Consider the following 25,860-nt stretch of genomic DNA (forward strand, 5'->3'; position numbering starts at 1 on the left):
AATAGTGAGTCTAAGCTGTGGCATTTACGGTATGGGCACTTGAATATAAAGGGTCTAAAATTGTTGAGTCAAAAGGAAATGGTGTTCGGGCTGCCAAAAATTGAGTCTTTAGATTTATGTAAAGGGTGTATATTTTGGAAACAATGTAAAAAACCATTTCCTGTAGGAAACTCGAGAAGGACGTCTGAGTGTCTTGAGCTTGTACATGCTGACATTTGTGGACCCATGAATATAACAGCCCGATTTTGGGCCTAGTCGGAACATTGGTTTCGGGACCACTATTCCGAGGCCAGAGAAAATTATTTTAGTATTATTTTATGTGTTATAATATAATTTTATAAGTGCATGTAAATTTTGGTAAGTTAATTTTAGCGATTTCTAGTCCAATTTCGAAAAAAGACTAAATCACGTAAAAGGTAAAAGTTGTATTTTAGTGCCTAAAGGTGTTAATAGACTAGAGAACTAAAATTGGAGGCCTTTAAAGGGCAATTGGACCCTTTTTAAGTGTGTGACCGGCCAAGGGGAGACAAAATTTTTAAAAAAGCCAAAATTTATGGGATATTAGGTGACTTTTGACCAAATAGGTAATAAAATAAAAAGGGATGATATCATCTTATTTTTATTTTATTACCTATTTGGTCAAAAGTCACCTAATATCCCATAAATTTTGGCTTTTTTAAAAATTTTGTCTCCCCTTGGCCGGCCAAATGTAACAGCTCGATTTTGGGCCTAGTCGGAACAGTAGTTTCGGGACCACTATTCCGAGGCCAGAGAAAATTATTTTAGTATTATTTTATGTGTTATAATATAATTTTATAAGTGCATGTAAATTTTGGTAAGTTAATTTTAGCGATTTCTAGTCCAATTTCGAAAAATGACTAAATCACGTAAAAGGTAAAAGTTGTATTTTAGTGCCTAAAGGTGTTAATAGACTAGAGAACTAAAATTGGAGGCCTTTAAAGGGCAATTGGACCCTTTTTAAGTGTGTGGCCGGCCAAGGGGAGACAATTTTTAAAAAAGCCAAAATTTATGGGATATTAGGTGACTTTTGACCAAATAGGTAATAAAATAAAAAGGGATGATATCATCTTATTTTTATTTTATTACCTATTTGGTCAAAAGTCACCTAATATCCCATAAATTTTGGCTTTTTTAAAAATTTTGTCTCCCCTTGGCCGGCCAAATGTAACAGCCCGATTTTGGGCCTAGTCGGAACAGTAGTTTCGGGACCACTATTCCGAGGCCAGAGAAAATTATTTTAGTATTATTTTATGTGTTATAATATAATTTTATAAGTGCATGTAAATTTTGGTAAGTTAATTTTAACGATTTCTAGTCCAATTTCGAAAAAAGACTAAATCGTGTAAAAGGTAAAAGTTGTATTTTAGTGCCTAAAGGTGTTAATAGACTAGAGAACTAAAATTGGAGGCCTTTAAAGGGCAATTGGACCCTTTTTAAGTGTGTGGCCGGCCAAGGGGAGACAAAATTTTTAAAAAAGCCAAAATTTATGGGATATTAAGTGACTTTTGACCAAATAGGTAATTAAATAAAAATAGGATGATATCATCCCTTTTTCATCTTCTCTCCACCGATTTTTCCAGCCAAGAAATGGGTTTTGAAAGTTCATATTTTCAGCAACTTTGAGGCTTAGCAAGTAAGTGATTTTAATGTCTTTCTTGAAGATTTTTACATTTTTGTAACCCCTAAAGCATGAGCTTTCATAAGAGGGGACTATTGTGCAAAATGATGAAGAGTCTAGGGTTTTTCCATGAGAGTAAATGTGTTGTTTGTTGTGTTTTTATGGAAGATTATGAGTTCTAGTTGTCTAATAAACAGCTTTTGTGAAAGAAATTGCATAAAAACACCTTAAAAATGGCTAGATTGCTAAGTTATAAAATGAGTTGTAAATGTGTGAAATATTTGAAATTATGAGTTGCTATAGTTATGAAAATGGTTCATCTAGACTCAAGGAGTAAAGAAATTGATAAAAATTATTTTACGAGCCTAGGGGTAATTTGGTAATTTTGGTAAAATATAGGGGCAAAATTGTAAAAATAGCCCAAGTGTGTCAATGGACTAATTTGATCAGTACATTGTTTTAATAAGTTGAATGTGATGTTTTAGATGATGAATATCGAGATTTGGACCTAGAACGGAAAGAAATCGATTAAGGGATAATTACGTCTTTTTTTTACATTTGTGGTATTGAGGTAAGTTCGTATGTAAACAATACCATGTTATACATGTATTTAAATGTTATCATTACATGAATTGTACAAATACTAATGTGTATGTGATTAATAGAAATATGATAAGACAAAGCCTTAATAGACGAGGAAAAATCCCGTTTGAACATTTGGAATAGAATAGGATACGAGTGACATGTCACTAGGAATTATAAGTCTAGATGACTAGCTCGAGAGTCAGCATTGAAATGTCATGAGATATGAGGTAGCTTTAGCTACAATTGAGGAACTTATGTGCAAAGGCTTTTTCGAGTATCCAATTAGTATTCCAAGTGTTCAACGGGTAATCTAAGGAAAGAGTTGATGATGGTCCCAATGAGGTAAGTCATTGGTGAGTATGCACTTGAGTTATGTTACGAGTTGTGCAAGTATGTATACTAAGCCTATGAGAATGCCTTGATATGTGATGATCTATGATGCATAATATGTGTTCTTACCATGATGGATGAAATGATGTTGTATTAATTTTGTGAACAATGATCATGAATGAGTAACTTAGCCTTGACAGATTTGAGTTACTGCAGTAGTGTAACTTTGAAAATACACTAAAAATAGTGGAAAATGAGTTAGAGGCAGAATAAAATATGGGATTAAATCTTAATGAGTCTATTTTCACATGAAAGAAATAGGGGAAGAAAAAGAATTCTATATTGTGTGATATTTGAATTCTTGTAAAATAGGGTCTGAATGAATTTGAGATCCCCTGTTATGATTTTATAAATTCACCATAAATTGTAAAAAAATTATTAAGAGTCATACCTTACATGCATGGATTCCTTATTGAGTCTATTTTTACGGGAAACAAACGGCATGGTCATTGGAATTCTGTACAGGGAGAAATTCGGTTCGTAGTGTACAGGGTCAGAGTAGTCATACCCTGAAACATGGAATACTTTAACTAATAAACTGTACTAAATGGCTTGACCAAAAATTTTTAAAATTTTATGGAAGAAAGATAAATGAGTCTAATTTCAGGGAAAATTTATGGAACTTAATTCGGAGTTTTGTAGCTCCAGATATAAATAATTTAGTGACTGTTGTGCAGGAAGACAGCTTGTCGTAAACTTGAGAATATGTTGTAAACATGGATAAAACAAGTTAATGAGTTGCTTATTGTTTTCATATGAACTTACTAAGCAAAAGCTTACCCCCTTCTTTTCCGTGCTCTCTAGGGTTTCCAGGTTTGTTCGGGTTGGAGTTCGTCGGAGATATTATCACACTGTCAAGCTAACGCTATTGGTGTAGTGATTTCAAGTACTTTGAGTCTATGGCATGTATAGGAGTTTAAATATTAGAGTATGTGATATGGCTTTGACCATATGTGTTGGCCTATTTTGATTATGGGATTATAAATTCATTTTAATTATTTGAGATTTCATGGCTCAGTTTAGTATAGAAGTATTAGTAAAAGTTAGGTAGCACCTTGAACTCCGTCCCGGCGTCAGATGCGGGCGAGAGGTGTTACATTTAGTGGTATCAGGCTACATTTAGTCGATTCTAGGACTAACGTAGCACGTGTGAGTCTAGCTATACATGCCATAAAGTGATAAAATGATAGTGTGATGATTTCTGACAGTTAAAATGTGTTTTTCGTAATATAATGAATTCCAATCCCGATCAAGCTGTAGCAGATGGTATTGAGAGGATTGAAACATGCTTATGATGTGTCAAAATCGAGAAAGGTATGAATAGAAGTATGATATACATTTGAAGTATTGAAATGCAAAGTAATTTTTGTAATACCCCATACCCGTACCTGAGACCGGGATAGGATACGAGGCATTACCGAAATTTTCAAAATAATTTCAATTAATTTATATTATTTAGTATTCATTTTCATGTTTCATGTAACATCCTTTTCATATATTCAATTCAAAATATCATATAAAATACGATACAATACTTAAATTTTTATATTTACATGCTCATCCAGGGTATCCGAACCTACCTGACTAAATTGCAGAAATACCAAGATTTAGGGGCATATTGGTAATTTACCATTTTCCCAAATTTCACCCAATCTTAAATTGATAATTTCATTCAATTTATCAATTTAGATAATAAAACAATTTATTCCCTTCAATTTAGTCATTTTTGACATTTTTACAAAATTGCCCCTAAATTTTTATTTTTATTCAATTTAGTCCATGAGCTTAAAACATGCAAATTAGCCATGCTAACTGAATATTCATATATATTTTTCCTCCTCCTCCTCTCCATTCCACATCCTTAATGTATATAACATTCTTGTAAGTACGATTTCACAATTTACTTATTAATGCTCACATCAATTTGTTCACACGAGTCATAGTCACTCAATTATTTATAATTCGAGCTACAGAGCTCAAAATTAAGATCTGTAAATTTTCCCTAAAACTAGACTCACATATCATTCCACCATAAAATTTTAAGAATTTTTAGTTTAGCCAATTAGTACAGTTTATTCATTTAAGTTTCCCCTGTTTCACTATCCAACAGTTCCGACCTCTCTTCACTAAAAATTAATTATATCACAGTACAAAACTCAGATAATGTTCCCATTGATTTATATTGAAAATAGACTCATTAAGGATTCTAAGCATATAAATTTTAGGCTCTAATTAATTTTCTCCAATTTTTGGTGATTTTCCAAAGTCAAAACAGGGGAACCCAAATTTATTCTAACATTATCTCACAAAATTTATTATATCTCATAATTTACAAATTCATTGCTTACACCGTTTCTTCTATGAAAAACTAGACTCAATAAGCTTTAATTTAATATTTTATTCATCTTCTAATTCGATTTCTAGAATTTATGGTGATTTTTCAAAGTTGGTCTACTTCTGCTGTCCAATATTGTTTTAGTTCAAGATGTTTATTACCATTTTTCCTCTAAATTTCAAAGGTCATACAATTCAGTCCTTGCTCAATTAGCCCATCTATTAAGCTAATTTTTCTCAATTAACATTTTATTCCATCATTCTAAACTATTACAGAATCTTTAAAAATCATTATTTTAACACTAAACCTTAACTCACAACTTTTTCACAATTAGGTCCTAAAATCAATTTCTATTGAAATTACTTGATAAAATCATCAAAAAACAAAATAAAAGCTTAAAATTCATTTTATTTCATCATAAACAGCTAACACTTATCAATGATAGCTTTTAATTTTGTTCATAAAATCAAAAACTAATGAATTAAACACTTGGACCAAATTGTAAAAGTCACAAAAACATAAAAATCTCAAAGAAAAGGGTAAGAATTGAACTCACATATGTCAAAGTATGAAAAACCAGCAGCTTTCAAACCTCCCATGGCGTTTTTACTGAAGAAAAATGATGATATCTCTAGATTTTTCAAATTTGTCTTGTTTTATATGTTTAATTTGCAAAATTTCCCATTTTGCCCTTGTTTCTCATTGTCTTTTTTGCTGATTTTCTTGCCCAACCGTCCAGCCCATACAATTTGGGTCCAATTGCCTTTTAAATCCCTCCTTTTTAATCACTTAAACTATTTAATCACAATTTAATAAATTTTGCACTATTTTCAATTTAGTCCTTTTTAATTAATTGACTAACCAAACGTTAAAATTTTCTAACGAAACTTTAATACTAACTTAATAACACTCCATAAATATTTATAAAAATATTTATGGCTTGGTTTATAAATCCGAGGTCTCGATACCTCATTTTCAACCAAATTTACCTGATTAATTCTTTTAAAATCGCAAAATTCACTAATTAAAAATAATTCTTTTAAGTTCACGCTTGGCCTATAATTATTATTTGTTAAAATTTCTAAACTTACTCGTCGGATTTAGTGATCTCGAATCACTGTTTCCAACACCACTGAAAAATTTGGCTGTTACAATTTTGCTGAATGTGTTATGAAATAAATATGGAAAGGTATATTAGGATAATAGTGATGTATATTGTATGCATGAGAAGTTATATTTTGGTTCAGGATTTTATGTAAATGGGCGAAATATATACATATATATGTCATCTATTAGAGATGGAATTGCTGTGTAGTTTATGCTTTGTTAATGTTATATATGATGTTATGTTTTAAATATGTGAATGAGAACTTTGAAGAGAAAATAATGTATTTGGAATGAGCCTACATGTAAATGATATCTATGATATAATGTCAAGGTGTATATGATATGTATATATTGAAACGAAGTAAGTGAATTAAAAATATGATATGCTATATGAAATGTATTAAAATGTGAATAAATATGCATGAAACTCGGTGATGTGTATTCGGGCCTTCGTGCCTAGCAGGCTTTGTGCCTAGCAGGCTTCGTGCCGGTGATGTGTATTCGTGCCTTCGTGCCTAACAGGCTTCGTGCCGATGATGTGTATTAGGGCTTTCGTGCCTAGCAGGCTTCGTATCGATGATGTGTATTTGGGCCTTCGTGCCTAACAGGCTTCGTGCCAGTGATATGTATTCGGCCTTCGTGCCTAGATGCTTCATGTCGGTGATGTGTATTCAGGCTTTCGTGCCTAGCAGGCTTCGTGCCGGTGATGTGTATTCGGGTCTTCGTGCTTAGCAGGCTTAATACTGGTGATTCGAGCAAGGTTTAAGTGTTCATTACTATATGAATTCAAAGTTAAATGAAAGAATACGTTTAAAGTGTACATATATGATGTTTTATAGACTTGGTTAAGTCATTTCAATGTGTAATAACGAATGAATATGGGCATTATGTGTGCGAATGATTAGAGGCACTATGTGTGCAAATTCCTTTAACCGAGCACTATGTGTGCGAGATCAGTAATTGAGGCACTGTGTGTGCGAATTCCTTTAACCGAGCACTATGTGTGCGAGATTGGTAATTGAGGCACTGTGTGTGCAAGTTCTTCAACCGAGCACTATGTGTGCGAGATCGGTCAGTGGGCACTAAGTGTGTGAAATGAGATTCATGTAAGACCTCATCTAGGATGAAGGCATTGATTTGAGATGTTGTGTAAGACCATGTCTAGGACATGGCATCGACTCGATATGTGATAACATGTAAGAACATGGTTGGACTATGGCTTTAAGTAAACGACATACTCAGACAAGTACGACGCTCTTTAAATTGACAAATGTTAGGAAGTAGAATTGAAGTTAGATGTTGAATTTTAATTAGATACTGATATTTGGTATTTGAGTTTGAATTGGGGATTAATAGATATAAATTGACGATTGATTATTGTTTCGGCTGTAATTTTGTTATAAGTGGATGCGTAAAAAAATGGTGGATATGTTGTTAAGGAATGGATTTACGTTATATGTACACTTAAGTGCTTAGTTGAAAATGTGTTATGGATTTAGTCTATGAGATTCTCGGTATATGAAGTTATATGTGCTATTGCTGAATGGACACTATTTTGTTAATCTTGTTCAAGAAGTTATTTTGATTAAGTTTTGACATTCGAAAGTTTGTAAGAATTTTTGATGAATGCTGATAATTTTGGATATACAAGTTATGCGCTAGAATAAATCTCATGCTAGTGTGTTATATTAAGCTTTATGCCTAATCGACTGTATACGGGTAACGTTAACTATGATTGAATGTGCTAAATGAACTAAATGTTCAGGTACGTGGAAGTTGACTTTTCTTTTGGAAATGAGTTAAGTTGAATATTGAGATGTGATAAAGTTATAAAAGATATTCATTGGGATGTTTGAGAATATGTATACTTTCGGCCAGGTTGCAGCTTATACATGAATGAAAATGTGGGTTATGAATATGTGAGTTGATGTTATGCATTATACATGTTAATATGTGATTTATATGTGTTTGAAATGCAAGTATAAATTCAATTAAGTGATTATTGCTTATGAAATCAAGAAAATGAGATGTATGTGTATACTTGTAGAAATGTTTATGTATTTGTTTTAAGATAAGAAAGTGATTTTGTAGATCGATGTCAAAGCAGTAATGAATTACAATTGTTATTGATGAACTAATGTTTATATGGACATAATTCAATAAGAGGACTAACCTAGTCGCTACTAAGATTTTCGGGGACGAAAATCCCTAAAGGGGGGAAGAAATGTAACAGCCCGATTTTGGGCCTAGTCGAAACAGTAGTTTCGGGACCACTATTCCGAGGCTAGAGAAAAATATTTTAGTATTATTTTATGTGTTATAATATAATTTTATAAGTGCATGTAAATTTTGGTAAGTTAACTTTAGCGATTTCTAGTCCAATTTCGAAAAAGGACTAAATCGCGTAGAAGGTAAAAGTTGTATTTTAGTGCCTAAAGGTGTTAATAGACTAGAGAACTAAAATTGGAGGCCTTTAAAGGGCAATTGGACCCTTTTTAAGTGTGTGGCCGGCCAAGGGGAGACAAAATTTTTAAAAAAGCCAAAATTTATGGGATATTAGGTGACTTTTGACCAAATAGGTAATAAAATAAAAATAGGATGATATCATCCCTTTTTCATCTTCTTTCCACCGATTTTTCCAGCCAAGAAATGGGTTTTGAAAGCTTCATATTTTCAGCAACTTTGAGGCTTAGCAAGTAAGTGATTTTAATGTCTTTCTTGAAGATTTTTACATTTTTGTAACCCCTAAAGCATGAGCTTTCATAAGAGGGGACTATTGTGCAAAATGATGAAGAGTCTAGGGTTTTTCCATGAGAGTAAATGTGTTGTTTGTTGTGTTTTTATGGAAGATTATGAGTTCTAGTTGTCTAATAAACAACTTTTGTGAAAGAAATTGCATGAAAACACCTTAAAAGGGGCTAGATTGCTAAGTTGTAAAATGAGTTGTAAAATGTGTGAAATAGTTGAAATTATGAGTTGCTATAGTTATAAAAATGGTTCATCTAGACTCAAAGAGTAAAGAAACATGATAAAAATTATTTTACGAGCCTAGGGGTAATTTGGCAATTTTGGTAAAATATAGGGGCAAAATTGTAAAAATAGCCCAAGTGTGTCAATGGACTAATTTGATCAGTACATTGTTTTAATAAGTTGAATGTGATGTTTTAGATGATGAAAATCGAGATTTGGACCTAGAACGGAAAGAAATCGATTAAGGGATAATTACGTCTTTTTTTTACCTTTGTGGTATTGAGGTAAGTTCGTATGTAAACAATACCATGTTATACATGTATTTAAATGTTATCATTACATGAATTGTACAAATACTAATGTGTATGTGATTAATAGAAATATGATAAGACAAAGCCTTAATAGACGAGGAAAAATCCCGTTTGAACATTTGGAATAGAATAGGATACGAGTGACATGTCTCTAGGAATTATGAGTCTAGATGACTAGCTCGAGAGTGAGCATTGAAATGTCATGAGATATGAGGTAGCTTTAGCTACAATTGAGGCACTTATGTGCAAAGGCTTTTCCGAGTATCCAATTAGTATTCCAAGTGTTCAACGGGTAATCCAAGGAAAGAGTTGATGATGGTCCCAATGAGGTAAGTCATTGGTGAGTATGCACTTGAGTTATGTTACGAGTTGTGCAAGTATGTATACTAAGCCTATGAGAATGCCTTGATATGTGATGATCTATGATGCATAATATGTGTTCTTACCATGATGGATGAAATGATGTTGTATTAATTTTGTGAACAATGATCATGAATGAGTAACTTAGCCTTGACAGATTTGAGTTACTGCAGTAGTGTAACTTTGAAAATACACTAAAAATAGTGAAAAATGAGTTAGAGGCAGAATAAAGTATGGGATTAAATCTTAATGAGTCTTTTTTCACATGAAAGAAACAGGATAAGAAAAAGAATTCTATATTGTGTGATATTTGAATTCTTGTAAAACAGGGTCTGAATGAATTTGAGATCCCCTGTTCTGATTTTATAAATTCACCATAAATTGTAAAAAAATTATTAAGAGTCATACCTTACATGCATAGATTCCTTATTGAGTCTATTTTTACGGGAAACAAACGGCATGGTCATTGGAATTCTGTACAGGGAGAAATTCGGTTCGTAGTGTACAGGGGTCAGAGTAGTCATACCCTAAAACATGGAATACTTTAACTAATAAACTGTACTAAATGGATCGACCAAAAATTTTGAAAATTTTATGGAAGAAAGATAAACGAGTCTAATTTCAGGGAAAATTTATGGAACTTAATTCGGAGTTTCGTAGCTCCAGATATAAATAATTCAGTGACTGTTGTGTAGGAAGACAGCTTGTCGTAAACTTGAGAATATGTTGTAAACATTGATAAAACAAGTTAATGAGTTGCTTATTGTTTTCATATGAACTTACTAAGCGAAAGCTTACCCCCTTCTTTTCCATGTTCTCTAGGGTTTCCAGGTTTGTTCGGGTTGGAGTTCGTCGGAGATATTATCACACTGTCAAGCTAACGCTATTGGTGTAGTGATTTCAAGTACTTTGAGTCTATGGCATGTATAGGAGTTTAAATATTAGAGTATGTGATCTGGCTTTGACCATATGTGTTGGCCTATTTTGATTATGGGATTATAAATTCATTTTAATTATTTGAGATTTCATGGCCCTATTTAGTATAGAAGTGTTAGTAAAAGTTAGGTAGCACCTCGAACCCTGTCCCGGCGTCGGATGCGGGCAAGAGGTGTTACAATGAAGACAGCATCCTTGGGTGAAAGTCACTATTTTTTGTTATTTACAGATGATTGCAGCCGTATGAGTTGGGTGTATTTTCTTCACTCCAAATCAGAAGCATTCGAGACTTTTAAGAAGTTCAAGGCACTCATTGAAGAGCAAAGTGGAAGAAGTATCAAGGCTTTGAGTATTGATAGAGGAGGAGAATTTTTGTCTAATGAATTTAACCAGTTTTGTGAGGAGCAGGGCATACATAGAGAGTTGACAACACCTTATACACCGCAGTAAAACGGTGTGGCTAAACGTAAGAATCGAACAATTGTCGAAATGGCAAGAAGTTTGTTGAGATCTAAGGGGTTGCCAGATAAGTTTTGGGCTGAGAGTGTTGTTGTTGCTGTTTATTTATTGAATTTGTCTCCAACAATGGTGGTTTTTAACCGAATACCTTATGAAGCGTGGAGTGCTAGGAAACCTTCAGTAAGCCATTTGAGAATATTTGGTTGTATTGCCTATTCTTTGGTAGATTCACACAATCAAAGCAAGCTTGATGAAAAGTCTGTAAAATGCATCTTTGTTGGTTATTGCTCTCAATTCAAAGCATATAGGCTTTACAACCCTTTGAGTGGCAAGGTGATTATTAGCAGGAATGTTGTTTTTAATGAAAATGCAAGCTGGGATTGGAATAAAAAGCAGGTACATCAGCAAATTTCTATGCCGATTGAGGTTTCACAATATGAAAGACAAGATTTAAATTCAGCAAGTTCACCTCCTAACTCACTAAGAGCTACAATTCCTGAAGAGACTTTAGCTGAGAAACTCCCACTTAGAAGATCAACAAGAGTCAGAAAGCCGAATCCGAAATATGTTGATGACACTTATGCATCTTATCAGTTTGCTCTTGCTGTTTCAGATCCTATATATTATCAAGAAGCTGGCGAAAAAGAAGAGTGGCAAATGGCAATGGAGGAAGAGATAAAAGCTATTGAGAAGAATGGAACATGGGAAATGGTAGACTTACCGAAAGACAAAAGTGCAATTGGCTTGAAGTGGGTGTTCAAAACAAAGTTTGCTGCCGATGAAAGCGTACAGAAACACAAAGCTTGTCTTGTGGCGAAAGGTTATGCACAACAACATGGTGTTAATTTCAAAAAAACTCTCTCTAGTAGCTCGATTTGAAACAGTGAGGCTTGTTCTAGCATTGGCTGCACAATTGCAATGGCCTGTTTATCAATTTGATGTCAAGTCAGCATTCCTTAATGGATATCTACAAGAAGAGGTTTATGTAGCATAGCCGGAAGGTTTCATAAAGAAGGGCAATGAAATGAAGGTGTACTAGCTGAAAAATGCGTTATACGGATTGAAACAAGCCCCTCGAGCATAGTATAGCAAGATTGATGGGTATTTCCAAAAAAAAAAGGTACGTGAGAAGTGAGAACGAGCCCACCTTGTATGTGAAAAAGGAAGGTAATGATTTCATAATTGTCTGTCTTTATATTGATGATATCATTTATACTAGTCCTTCTACCTTTCTTGTGGATGAGTTTAAATATCAAATGATCAATGAATTTGAGATGTCGGATATGGGTCTACTGCATTATTTCCTTAGTCTTGAAGTTTATCATGCTGAAGATGGTATTTTTATCTCACAAAGAAAATATGCCAAGGACCTTCTTAGTAAGTTTGGCATGTTTAATTGCAAGTCTGCAACTACACCCATGAATATCAATGAGAAATTGCAGCAAGAAGATAAATGAGAAATGGCAGATGCAAAAAGGTTCAGAAGCCTGGTAGGTGGTTTAATCTACTTGACGCACACCAGGCCCAATATTGCATTCCCTGTTAGTGTTAGTTCTCAGTTTATACAACAACCTTCAACAGTTTATTATGGAGCTGAAAAAGAGTTTTATGTTTTATTGCAGGAACTTTAGAGTATGGTGTTTGGTACTCCAAATCTTCAAATTTCAGATGGTGTGGGTTCATAGACAGTGATTGGGCAAGTTAGTTGGATGATAGACGAAGTATTTCAGCAAATGTTTTCACTCTACGTTCGGGAGTGATCACTTGGAGTTCGAAAAAAATAAGCTACAGCAGCACTATCAACTTCAGAAGCTGAGTATATAGCAGCAACCTCAGCAGCTTGTCAAGCCATTTGGCTAAGAAGAGTGTTAGCAGATCTCTAACATGAGCAAAAGGGAGCAATGGAAATATTTTGTGACAACAAAGAAACTATTACCATGACAAAAAATCCAACATTCCATAATAGAACGAAACATGTAGACATTCGCTATCATTTTATACGCGATCTGGTTGCAAATGGGGAGATAACATTGGAATATTGCAGCACTCAAGATCAGCTGGCAGATGTGCTGACCAAGTCATTGTCTAAAGAGAAGTTTTATTATTTTAGAACCTTACTTGGTGTGTGCAAGTTTGAATCAAGGGGGAGTGTTGGAGAATGATTCAAAGTTAGTCGTTTTTTTTAAATTTAGATTTAATTGGGTTGTGCATCAATTTATTATTTTCCTTATTTTTCTATTTTTTGTTGAGATATAATTTAGTGCTAAATTTTTCTATTAAGATTTGCTGCTGTGTAAAGCCTATATAAGAGGCTGATCTTTAGTTGAATAATATGCATCAGTTCTTCCCAAATATACTATAACTTATTTGTGTCCATAGACTGTTTGATAAGATTACTCTTAGAAACCTTTTTTACCATCTCTTATTTTTTAAAGGTTGTTTTGAGTTTCTTTCTCTTTGTGCAGCTGTCATCTCCAACAGATTGTGATTAGTATGAGATATGGTCTCGATGTGTGATCGGCCTTGAGAAGTATCCTTTAAACATGTGTATCGAATGGCGAATCAGCTTGCGAACGGCATGATGAAGTTGGCTTATGGTCAACCCTTATGGATGGAACAATTTGGAAGACCTCTGGCACATCTATAGAGAATTTTTCTTAATGATACCATGGGTATTATGAATGTTGTTAATGCTAGCTAATATTTTCTAATAAGTGCTTCTATTACCAAAAAGAATAGTTGTAAACTAAACTGAGCCTCTAAAATTTCACTTGAAGTCGTCAAAAAAAAAACTTAAATAATTAATCATTGTACATTTTAAAAGATGTGATGGAACTCAAGATCAATTAAATTCAAAATTTGATAATAATTTAAATTTAATTGATTCAAAATTTTAAATCATTTCAAGATTATCCAAGAAAATGTCATTGTCTTTCAAAATTAAATCAAAGGTACAAAGCTGGTTTTAGATGGGGACAAGACGTGGTATATCCAACATAAAAATGGACCCTCCTAATAAATTTCATTCATATTTTCCTGATCTCTTTGTTGTAACTTGTTTATAAACGTGGCACTCGTGGAAAACTATGTACTAACGGTTACAAAATTCTCCACCGCCAAAATAATCAGCTGTGAAGTCGAAATCAAGTACAGATTATTATTTTTCTTTTTGAAAGCAAAAGTACCAATTATTACATATATATATATATTGTAAAGCACACCTATTTGTTTATGATTTTTTGAGACTTAGGTTGATGTGACATATTATAGGGAGAAAGTTAAATTTTTTTAAAGGAGAATCGAAATTAAATTATAATATATATTATAGTAAAAATATAATTTTAATATTTTAATAGTTTTTATTTTTATAATTTTTAAAAGATTAAATTAATTTTTATTATTTTTAGGGGGTTAAAATGTAATTTTATCTTTACTAATTTAAAATTTTAAAACAAATGACTTAAATGAAAATTTTTTTATTTTAAGAGAGTCGAGGCCGCTACTTGCTCTTGGTTTCGCCCCTAATCTATGATGATTTTGACGGATTTAGTAAAAGTTTTTTCACGAAAAATGACAATAATCATTTTTAAATTTAAAAATTTAACTCCACTTGTTATTTTATATTAAATTTATTGATCTAATATTTTAAAATTTAAAAAAAAATCATTTAATAACAATGTAACAAAAGAATTATGTTTAAAAAACAAGGGCTTTTTCTTGTCATATTTTAAAATTTTAAAAAAATCAAATTTAATGTCATATTTCACATTAAAATCATCAGATCAAAGTCAATATTCATAAAACATATATTTAGAAACCAGTTTTGAAATATACCACCAACTTTTATTTAAATAAACTCAATATTAATTACTCCCTTAAAAAATATTAAACTTGCAAATACTGTTTCGTATCATATTTAACGGGTATATATTTTATTAAATTCTAAAAATGAGATAAAATATTTTAAAAATGTTCCTTTCAATTTGTAAATTTTTTACCTATATTTTAATATAATTATTTATGTCGGTGGTTAATTAATTCTCACTAAATCAAACATTTTGAAATAATAAAATTTTTACATCATTTTGAAAGAGTTTACACACAAATAAGGAAGATTTATTTTACAAATATCATAATCAAAATCTTGCATTGTACAAATATACAAACTAGTATCATATATTAGAAGGTCTTAGATTTCAAGAGATATGGAGACTTAATTTATTAATTCATGACGTTACACACTTTGCTATAAAAAGGTTCTATAAAATTGATAAAATTTTTAAGAATTTAAAACATCTTTTAATTTTATAAAACTAATAAATATTTGAAACAATATTATTTCAAAGGTATATATTATTTATAAATTTACAATAATTATTTTGATTATTAGTTAAAATTATGTAAGTGAAGATAACAATAACAGGAATTATTATTTAATTATAAATTAAAACCAAATTTTAAATAATAATAATTAAAATGAAATCTCAGTTACATATATTGTCATCATTAGAGGATTACTTTCTTAAATTAATTATTACATATAAATTATTTATTTCAATCACAAACATTGTGTTCATTTATTTAAATGAATGAACTTGTTTTTAATTTCTTTTATTAAATTAATAAATGTAAAATTATATATTGACTTTCCTAAAAATATAAAATTTGATTTAATCTTTTAAAAAATATAAAAATATAGCCTATAAATATTTATATATTTTTTATTATAAAAATTATAATTTAAATTTAACCCAAAATATTTTTCTAATTTCGCACCTGCTGGAATAGAGTTGAGTATGATTAGAACTTCTGAGTAATTGAAATATGCGTGAAACGCGTGATATGTGTGGAACAATAAAGGAATGAGGTTGTAGTCACAGACAAGTCCATTTAGAAAAAGGAAACTCTAAATATGGGTCCATTGACCAAATTGTTAGTACTTTATGCAAGCAACATAAACATAAACATAATTTTGTGGGTCCATTTTGCTGTTGAAGACTCTTAGGCTGAATTCCCGCGTTTAAAAATGAGGACGGTTAATTTGTAAACATTTATATTGTGCCCAAAACTTTGGCAAAAAGACAAAAAAATAGTGTAAAAAAGACAACGGGAATGCCGAGAAAAAACATAAAAGAATGGACGGAGACAAGTCTCAACATTAAACTAACAATAGAAATTGGGATACCCATGAAAAATAAGTGATAAAATATATTTTGGTGGTTAAAAATGTTTTTATGAATGTTAATTAAAGGATTGATTTACAAGGGTTTAATTAGGTGTAAGTTTTCGAATAGTATGATTTTTTGAGTTGACTCAATCTCTTGGTTTCACAAAACGTAGTCTATAAAGGAAACAAGAATATGAGTAAACTTACTTAAAGCTTAGTAAGTTCGTCGATAAAACGATATAACTTACCGAATTTAAACACAATAATTCAAATAATAGATTAATGAATAGAGTTCTAATCACAAGACTAATAACAAAATTCCTATCAATCACAGTTAACAACAAGTAAAAAATACTCAAGCATTAAAGTGAATTAATAATCAACGCCTAATGAAAGATGCACGGATAAGAGTACACGGTTAACCACCCGAGAACAAGCCAAATGCTCATACGAGCTAATCCAACTGATAACACACCTTGGCGTCAAGTGCCTAGCTCGTAGGCTAACGTCTGCCCCCGGTAACACACCAGAAAAACATTGAAATATGACACGATAGTCCGCGACAAATGCAAGACTTTAGTATTTTCAGTAAACAAAAGATATACGGAGTCATTATTACATTTCATATCAATCTCGTGCCACATACAAAATAGTCTATTGGCATGCCAATCGTACTCTATCCTACGTTTATCAACTCAAGAGATTTCAACAATATTCAATGCTATAATGATTTCTCATCCAAATTTCATATGTATACATAACATAATATCCAAGTCGCAACAAATTATTTCATCCAAAAATGCAATTAAAAGTATTAGATTTAAATCGAGTGAACTTACAAGACTAATTTGCTGTGACAACGAAAGTACAGAAACTATTCTACTATTCTCTTTTTTGCCACTCCCAAAACTTTCTTGATCTAAAATAATAATTTCATTAAATTAACTATATCAGCAGAAAAATTAAATAATCTCATGCAATTAAGTTCTTTTTGAAAATTTACAAATTTACCCTCAACATTTCACTTTTATTAAATTTAGTCCCTAGGCCCTAAACATACAAATTAACCATTTTTATTTTAAACCCACCTTGACCGAATCTCTTAGGGCCTCTCTACAGCTCCTATTTGCTTTTATTTCACAACAAATCCTTGTAATTAATTATCTTTAACAATTTAGTTCTTTAACGTTAAAATCATCAAAAATTACTTTACAAAATAGTGCAATCTAACACCAAAACTTAATAATCGTCCACAAACATTCAAGAAAAAACTCAAATCTCCAACGGAAAAATTTATAACATTTGATAGTTTTACGAATTGGTCCTCGAGTTAGCTAGATTAAGCTAATACAAGTTCAAAAACATAAAAATTACTAAAAATGGGTGAAATTTCACTTACCAAAAGGAGATTAAAGCTTGACCAAAGCTTTCCCAACCCTAACAAGGGCTATTCAGGTTTTCTTCCTCGAAGAAGAAAAGAAAATGTTCATATTATCATTTAATTTCTTTGATTTTAACTATTTATTAAATTACCCTTTTTATTACAACTTATAAAATTACTAAATCATGTCCATAATATAAGTATATGGTTTAATTATCTAATGAGGGTTTAATTGCACAATTGGTCCTTCAATTATTTTAAATTATTAGTTAATTAAATTTTATTTCAATTTTAACCCTAAACTAATTAGGACTAAATGAGCAAATAGCCTAATAGCTAGTGGATTAATCATATCCACGTCTTGAAATTTTTTATCATGGTCTAATCGCCATTTTGGTCCCTTTACTATTTTAAATCTAGAGCGATTAATTTTTACCTCTTTTTCAATTTAATCATTTTACCTTAATTAAGCAACCAATTGTCAAAATTACTGGACCAAACTTCAATTCACCTATAACACAGCTCTGTAAATATTTAATAAAAATATTCACGAGCTCGGTTTACAGAAACGGGGTCCCGATACCTCATTTTTTGAAATCACTTGACTTTCGGAACAACCACTCATACTAACCATTAATTTAATATTAGTTAAAATTCATCAAATCAAAATTTAATATAATATTATTAGTGACTTGTGTAATTTAAATATTAATTTATACGAACTTACTCGTTGAACTTATGATTCCAAAATTATTATTTTCGATACCACTGAAAAATAAATTATTTCATAGGCGACTTCTATCTACAATATCATACGCTACCCATGGAACCTGTGTGCTATTTCAAAGTTCTGGTGGACATTGGACAACCTTTAGTACTAAATCTTACTTCAAATAAGTGGACCAAGAGATGAAAGCATATGGATGATTCTTTCCATAGATGATTCTTTCCGGCGGGCAAAACCTTAACTTTAAAGAAGATGAAGAAAATGTGAGAAAAGAAATGAGAAATTGAGAAACCATTTTTTGAAATTGTTATGGGAATTTAATTTAATTTATTGGTTTTTATTTAATGAAAAAGAAATTAATTTTTTTATTCAAATTCAAGGTACTTACACGATAATTTCACGTAGGTTAATGAGATGGAAATTTTTTTTTAACTTGGTAAGATTTTATTAGCCGGAAGTTTTTTTTTTTTTTCAAAAAGGTAAAAAGATTGAACCGTTTAAGGATTTATATTTTATATTCTAATCTGAAAAAAGAAAAACTAAGCAAGAAATACAATATACTTTAAATACAGATTGATGCATTAAGCCTCTTCCAACCCTACACGTTGCGCTACAATCAATTTTATGAGATTTGGTTCAGTCTTTCTTTTCATTTTTCTTATATATATTTCACTTCATTTGTGTTCTCCACCTAATATTAAGAATTCTCCACAAAATAAGAATAATAATAATATGCAAAGATAAACCACAACCAAAGTTGGATTATAATATATGGTAGTCATATCATCATTAGCCTTTGAATCGTTTGCCTTTATTTAATCAAATTTAGTACTTTATCTATGAAAAGCAAGGCAGTCCAATTGCTTAATGCGGAATTTCGTAGCACATTAGAGCATCCCATCAATAAGTCGAGGTGAGCCAATTGTTTCAGTTCTACCAGAAAACTATTAATTTGTGGAAAAAATTATCTATCCCAAATTACTATCAATCTATTACCGCCTTGAAAATATCATTACAATACGAATTCTGTAAAATGCAATAAATTTTTTACACTAAAATTTAGTAACCTGTTCTATCATTCTATATTTAAGAGATGGAGTAAATTTTTAAAAATCACGGTTTTTTTTAAATATTAAATTAAGTTATTTTTTAAAAAAAATTTTAATATTAAATCGAAATAACGAAACATTTCCAGCTGAAAGTGTTTTCAATAAATTTGTAAGAAAATGTCTTTAAACTAAAAGCATTTTTAGTGTAATGACAGGAAAATACTTTTGACAATAAAATACTTCCAATTGGAAATGCTTACTACCCCCAATATCTTTTCGTGTCATCTCTTGTAAAAATAAAATTTATAAAACAAGTCTATATATAGATCTCAAGTTTCATTTCTCTTATTTTCTTAAGCAATATGGGATATGGATCTATATAGACTCATAACCCATTTGTAGTTTGTTTCTAGACAATGTGAGATTATTTACTTTTTTTTAACTAACAACATAAAATTAAATGTTACACTTGATTCTTAAAAATTAAAGACAAAATTTTGTACAACATTAAACTTAATTCTTAAAAATTAAATGTTATTCTTTTGTTTGAGATTGATCAGATTATAATTTGAGGAGGTTGGTCATTAGACAACTAATTATTACCTTTAAATTACTTTTTCAGGTAATTCAGGTAAATAATTCATGTTATTTATTTTATAGTTTTTATTATTTTTTTTCATTTTTTATCATGAAAATTTTATACATTTGTATCATATTTGTGTTATTTTTCGTTTTATAATCATGTATTAATTTATATTTAAAAATATTATTTACACTTGAATTTTTTTTATCTTTTTTTACAAATAAGAAAAAAATAAAAATATTCTCATAATAAAATATTTTTTTTGCAAATACGTAAAATTATTTAAGTAATTTTCTTGATTGATTTAGTCTCAATTCGACACTAAATAATAATACAAATTCTTTGTCACCGAATTATTTATTGGCTAATGTTTTTTACTTTTAGAAATGTAAAAATAAACATATCAAGTTAATATAACAATATCTATAATTATTGACAAAATAATATCTATATTTAACATATTCAAAAATAAAAACTAAAATATGTGTCACTATATTATCTCGAATAAAAATAATGTAGAATATTTAATGTACTCTAGTACAAATTTTATTCGCTATTAATGAATAATAACGTCATACACCATCATTAAATAAAATATAAAATAGTGTAGAACTTATAAATAAATATTGATAATTTTTTTTTAAAATTAGTTAATTTTAAATAAATGCTAAATTTTGAAGCCTCAGATTATAAATCCGACACTATAAACTCTTAAATTTAATATTTTAAATTTGAGAGTTATTAATATTTATTTTTAATAGTTGTTATTAATATTTAATTATGTTTAAATAAATTTATTAATATTTATTTAATTATTATATATTATTATTCATTCATTAAACTTACCTTAAATGTGGCCACGAGATAAGGTTTCTCTTACTTGATTCTTATCAAGTAGTCACTACCAACATCTTTTCATGGTCTATATAAGAAGCCAAACGGGAAGTGAATCACTCACAAAATACAAACATATCTTAGCCTTGAGATTTTTAGTTATATCAACTCATCTGAAACTGAAAAATGTTTTCTGTAAAAGAACTAGTTGAGTCAGTAAGCCTCACTTCACTTCCTTCCAACTATATCTTCGGTAATACAGAATCTGATCGTCATTGTTTGCTCATGGAGCCAGAAGAAACAGTCCCCATCATAGATTTCTCTCTGCTCACATCTCATGATCCTCATCAACGATCCAAAACCATTACTCAACTCGGCAATGCATGCTTGGACTGGGGATTCTTCATGGTAAACTGATCGGTTCAATTACATATGTATATGTATGTATGTATGTTTTCTCTTACGTACAGATGAAAGGTCTTAGCGTGTGTTATCTTATTGTTTTGAGCAGGTAATAAATCATGGAGTGGCGGAGACATTGAGAGACGAAATGGTAAGGGAAACTGAAAGTTTCTTCGATTTAAGAGGGGACGAAAAGAAACAGTATGCAGGGAAGAAGCTGTTTGATCCTATAAGGTGTGGAACCAGTTTCAATGCTAATGTGGATAAGACTCTTCTTTGGAGGGATTATCTCAAGATTCACGTTCATCCCCATTTCAATGCTCCTTCCAAACCTTATGGCTTCAGGTACTTCATGCTCCATTACTTTTTTTGTTTTTTAATCTTTGCCAACTCATGAACCGGGAGATGTTTCTTTTTGCTTCTTTGCTTAACAGCAAGGTTCTGCGGGAATACTGCGAAAAGACTCGAGAAATGGCAAGTGAGCTGCTTAGAGGGATATCTGAAAGCCTGGGACTGGAAGAAAGGTACATAAATGAGAAACTGGGAGTGGAATCTTCGGAGTCTCATCAGCTGTTCGTTGCGAATATGTATCCTCCTTGCCCACAACCTGAGCTTGCAATGGGTCTACCCCCGCACTCTGATCACGGGCTCCTCACAATCCTCATGCAAAATGGGATTCAAGGCCTTCAAGTGATGCACAAAGGAAAATGGGTTCTTATCAATCCCCTTCCCAACTCCTTCCTCGTCAACACAGGCGATCACATGGAGGTACTTATGGGTTTCCTTTCTTGTAAGGTTTTTGATAGTTGATTAAGACGTTATTGATTGAAAAATGGATCCCTACCCTTTTGCACTGTTGATTTCAGATACTGACTAACGGCAAGTATAAAAGCGTGGTGCACAGAGCTGTGGTGAACAACAAATCCACGAGGATATCCATTGGAACTGCACATGGCCCACCGCTTGACACCCCCGTAAGCCGAGCAAAGGAGCTGGTGGCGGACGACGCCGGCCAAGCATATCTAGGTATCACGTATAGGAACTACTTGGAGCTACAACAGAGTAAAAGTCTCAGTGGAAAATCCTGCTTGGATCGCCTCCGCTTTTCGATGTGATCTCGTTCTAGTCACTGTGTTCATCATTTCGTCACTTAATATAACGTGTGCCTTATTTTAAATCATAGAAAAAGGAAAAAGTTAATTGGTGTGGAGCTACAACCGAGTAAAAGTCTCAGTGGAAAATCCAGCTTGGATCGCCTCCGCCTTTCAATATGATATCGTTCTAGTCACCGTGTTCATCATTTCGTCAACATCACGTGTGCCTTATTTTAATTCATAAAAAAAAGGAAAAAGTTAATTGGTGCTATGTTGCTCGAGTCAACCATGGTAATTGTACCTAAATGATTGGTTCAAAAAATAATTATCCTGCTGTATCACTTGCAAAAATTATTGTCTTTATATAGATGGTATATAATATTTTGTTGAACCATGCTTTTGTGACTAAATTGTTAGATAAGGATCATCAAAAAGAAATCATGATTATTTTTAATTATGCCCTAAAATCAATAACTATATACAGAACACAGAAACAAGCATCGCTATGGCAGTAAGAACAAATAACCATAAGGGGTCATGATACAAAACACATAAGTAAATCATAAGCAAACAAAATTCACCAACAAACCTTGAACATCGAAGTTCTGTCAACGCATGTCTTGGCCAAAGCATCAGCCCAACAATTCATCTCTCTTGGTATATAACAGAACTGAACAGATGAAATGGCAACCAACACTGCCCTCAGTTTCTAAGGTCGAACTCGAGATGCCGGATTATGACAAAATGATACCGTCGTTTGAGAATCTGATTCAAGTAACATCCTCACATAATCTTTCCAATCAGCAAGCGAGACAAGTTCCAATGCCACCTTAATAGCTTCAAGTTCTGCATCAATAGTTTCCAACATTCCTAAAGGCCCTGAGAAAAGAATCTTCACTCTACGGTTATCATCCCTCAAAACTCCCCCATAAGCACCAGTAAGCTTCAGTGAAGCGAGTTTAATTAGCACCTCTAACTGGACTGGTGAAGTGTTGGGGGTATCATCCATGCTCTCTAAAGCTTACGTTTACTTCTAGATCACGATTAGGTAGTAAATAATATTGTTGTATATTAACTGATTGAGTTTATATGACGAGACAATTAAATATAAATGTCAATTGGATAATAATAAAAATATTCTTATTTTATAAAATAAATTATATTATTTAAACAAATATAATTTTCTATTTTATATCACGCAAGCCTGATAACTTTAAACATTTATACTTTATTATCTATATTAATTTTTTATACACATATAATTATAGAATTTTGTTGTTTACTCGCCATAACGTAGTATAGAATTAGCGGATTGGACTTTTCTATCCAAAAATGAAAAAAGTTGACTGGACTTAATGAATGCCGATACAAGAAACACGTGGATCCCTGTCTATCCAGTTACGGAGAGATTTTTCTTTTCGGGAAATATGACGGATAATTACCGCGACCAAATGCCAAATATAGCTCATTCTAGAAGCGAAAAGCTTGATAGTTGACAAAAGAACCGTTGGTTTTTTTACTTTATTCATTCGTAACTGCAATAAATTAACCTCCTTTTCCATGAAAGCTAACTGTTATCTTATCCTCTTATCTCTTCCATTCTTGTTATTTTTTCTTGAATTCAATGGGGTATCGGAAAAACCTAAGAATAGTGTGCGGTAGCCTGAAAGATAAGGGTTCATTGATCAAGACCGTCTTATCATCAAAGCCCCACAAATCTGCCGTTCGTTGCGTGATCCTACGCGCCACCACCCACGGCTCCTCCTCCCCACCATCAAACCATCGAATTGCAGCCGTCATCTCCCTTGGCCTTGAATCAAAAACCGAGGCATGTTCTTGTATCCAAGCTCTCATGGATAGACTGCATAGCACGAGCGACGCGTTGGTTGCACTAAAATGCCTCTACACCATCCATAACATCATAGGGAAAGGGTTCTTCATCTTGAAAGACCAGCTCTCAATGTACGAGTACTTTGGGGGTCGAAATTTCCTCAAGTTGTTGTTGTTTCGAGACGATTTGGATCCAGAAACAAGGGAAATGTCCAAATGGGTTCGATGGTACGCAGCCATCTTGGAACAAAACTTGGTGGTTTCCAAGGTCTTAGGTTGTCACCTTTACAGTAAACGTGCCAAGAATGTTATCGGTAAGGAAAAAGACAATATCTCGAGTTCGTTGAACTCGGATTTACTAAATGATATCGATGCTCTCGTTGAGTTCGCATGCCAGGTAGGTGACCTTCCCGATTCCCTTCATCTTCAACGAAAAAGTTTGGTGTACGAGATTGTAAGATCTATCGGCGAAGATTACAGATTGGTCCAGCGTGAAATCGGTACTCGAGTTGCGGAACTCGAAGCGCGAATGATAAGTTTGAGTTCTAGCGAGTGGACTCAATTCCTGAATTCGTTAACCAAGTTCGAGGATTGCAAGGAGGGAATATCTTTGTTGTTTAGAAACAGAAACAGGAACGATGAGTTGTGGGATTTAGTGAAGGAAACAAAGGCAAAGCTTGTGGCAGTGATGAAAGATAGAGGAAATGACGGCAAAAGGACGTTAGTGGTTAGATTACTACAACGAACGAGTCGAGCGAGTTGACTAGGTTTAGTTAACCGGTTGGCATATGGTGTGGAACTGAGTGGTGGTTGGCTGGGGTCTATTTGACCGGTTCCTATAACCCCTTTTATTTTCGGAAAAATTACAATGATGTTCTTTCAAGGACATATACATTTCGTGGTTCTCTCTTTTTTGGGTACATGTGTGGCATTTATTATTTTTGCTGACTTGAAAATAATAATGTTGTGTGAGGGTTGTTTACTTTATTTTATTTTTTAATTATATGACCGGAGTTTTATTTAAAATGGGTTATATTTTATAGTGAGTTATTTACTTTTTAAAGAGTATGTAATAAAGAGATTAATTATTGTTATTTATAATCTAAATATTTTTGAAAAATTATTTTTTTCTTAAAAAAAAGTTACGAGATTTGATTGTTTTAATTCACAATTTTAATATACTAGTTTATAATATTATATGCGTTTAATTTTTAATTATTTTTTTTATTTTTTATTTGAATTGTTAAATATAATTAAAATATATTAATTTAATTATCAAATCCCCTACACCATATAAATAACAAACAAATAAATAAAAACAGTTCCATTCCAACCTAATTTTTTTTAAAAAATAATATCATAATATTATTACTTCATCTCTCTCCGGTGTGATTGTTTTTTCCAAATGTGATTTAATATTGCCTCTTCAAATAACCATTGTTTTAATGTTCAATTCTTTTTTTATATAATTCTAACTTATGCTAATATTTTTTTATTTTTTTACAAGTAATTTTTCGTAGGTGTTACTTGATTGATTATGCTTAACTATCAAAATATTACTTATAAAGTTAAACTTAATTTCTAATTAATATATAACTCTAATCTTAATTAAGTGATAATTAAGATATTTAACATTCTATTCAAGTAATAACTCTATTTTGCATTAATAAAATTAGTACAACTTTTTGTAGGTATTTTTCT

General features: G+C 31.7%; 2 protein-coding genes and 1 long non-coding RNA gene across 3 annotated transcripts; all 3 read left to right on the forward strand.

The window, feature by feature from the left end:
• The first annotated feature begins 2,148 nt into the window (after positions 1 to 2,148).
• LOC121229487 (uncharacterized) lies at positions 2,149 to 3,967 on the forward strand. Its single transcript, XR_005927265.1, has 2 exons — positions 2,149 to 2,210; positions 3,419 to 3,967. It is a non-coding gene; the product is annotated as an uncharacterized lncRNA (long non-coding RNA).
• Positions 3,968 to 20,963: 16,996 nt separating this feature from the next.
• On the forward strand, positions 20,964 to 22,780 carry LOC107957792 (2-oxoglutarate-dependent dioxygenase 19). Its single transcript, XM_016893368.2, has 4 exons — positions 20,964 to 21,241; positions 21,345 to 21,580; positions 21,670 to 22,003; positions 22,102 to 22,780. Exons 1-4 carry the CDS (start codon positions 21,020 to 21,022, stop codon positions 22,348 to 22,350), a joined length of 1,041 nt encoding a protein of 346 aa, XP_016748857.1. The 5' UTR covers positions 20,964 to 21,019; the 3' UTR covers positions 22,351 to 22,780.
• A 1,173-nt stretch (positions 22,781 to 23,953) lies between these two features.
• LOC107960669 (putative clathrin assembly protein At4g40080) lies at positions 23,954 to 24,922 on the forward strand. The gene has a single exon (XM_016896973.2). It carries the CDS (start codon positions 23,954 to 23,956, stop codon positions 24,920 to 24,922), a length of 969 nt encoding a protein of 322 aa, XP_016752462.2.
• Positions 24,923 to 25,860: the final 938 nt, after the last annotated feature.

The sequence above is a fragment of the Gossypium hirsutum genome, chromosome A05, assembly GCF_007990345.1.
Source record: "Gossypium hirsutum isolate 1008001.06 chromosome A05, Gossypium_hirsutum_v2.1, whole genome shotgun sequence".
Taxonomy (NCBI): domain Eukaryota; kingdom Viridiplantae; phylum Streptophyta; class Magnoliopsida; order Malvales; family Malvaceae; genus Gossypium; species Gossypium hirsutum.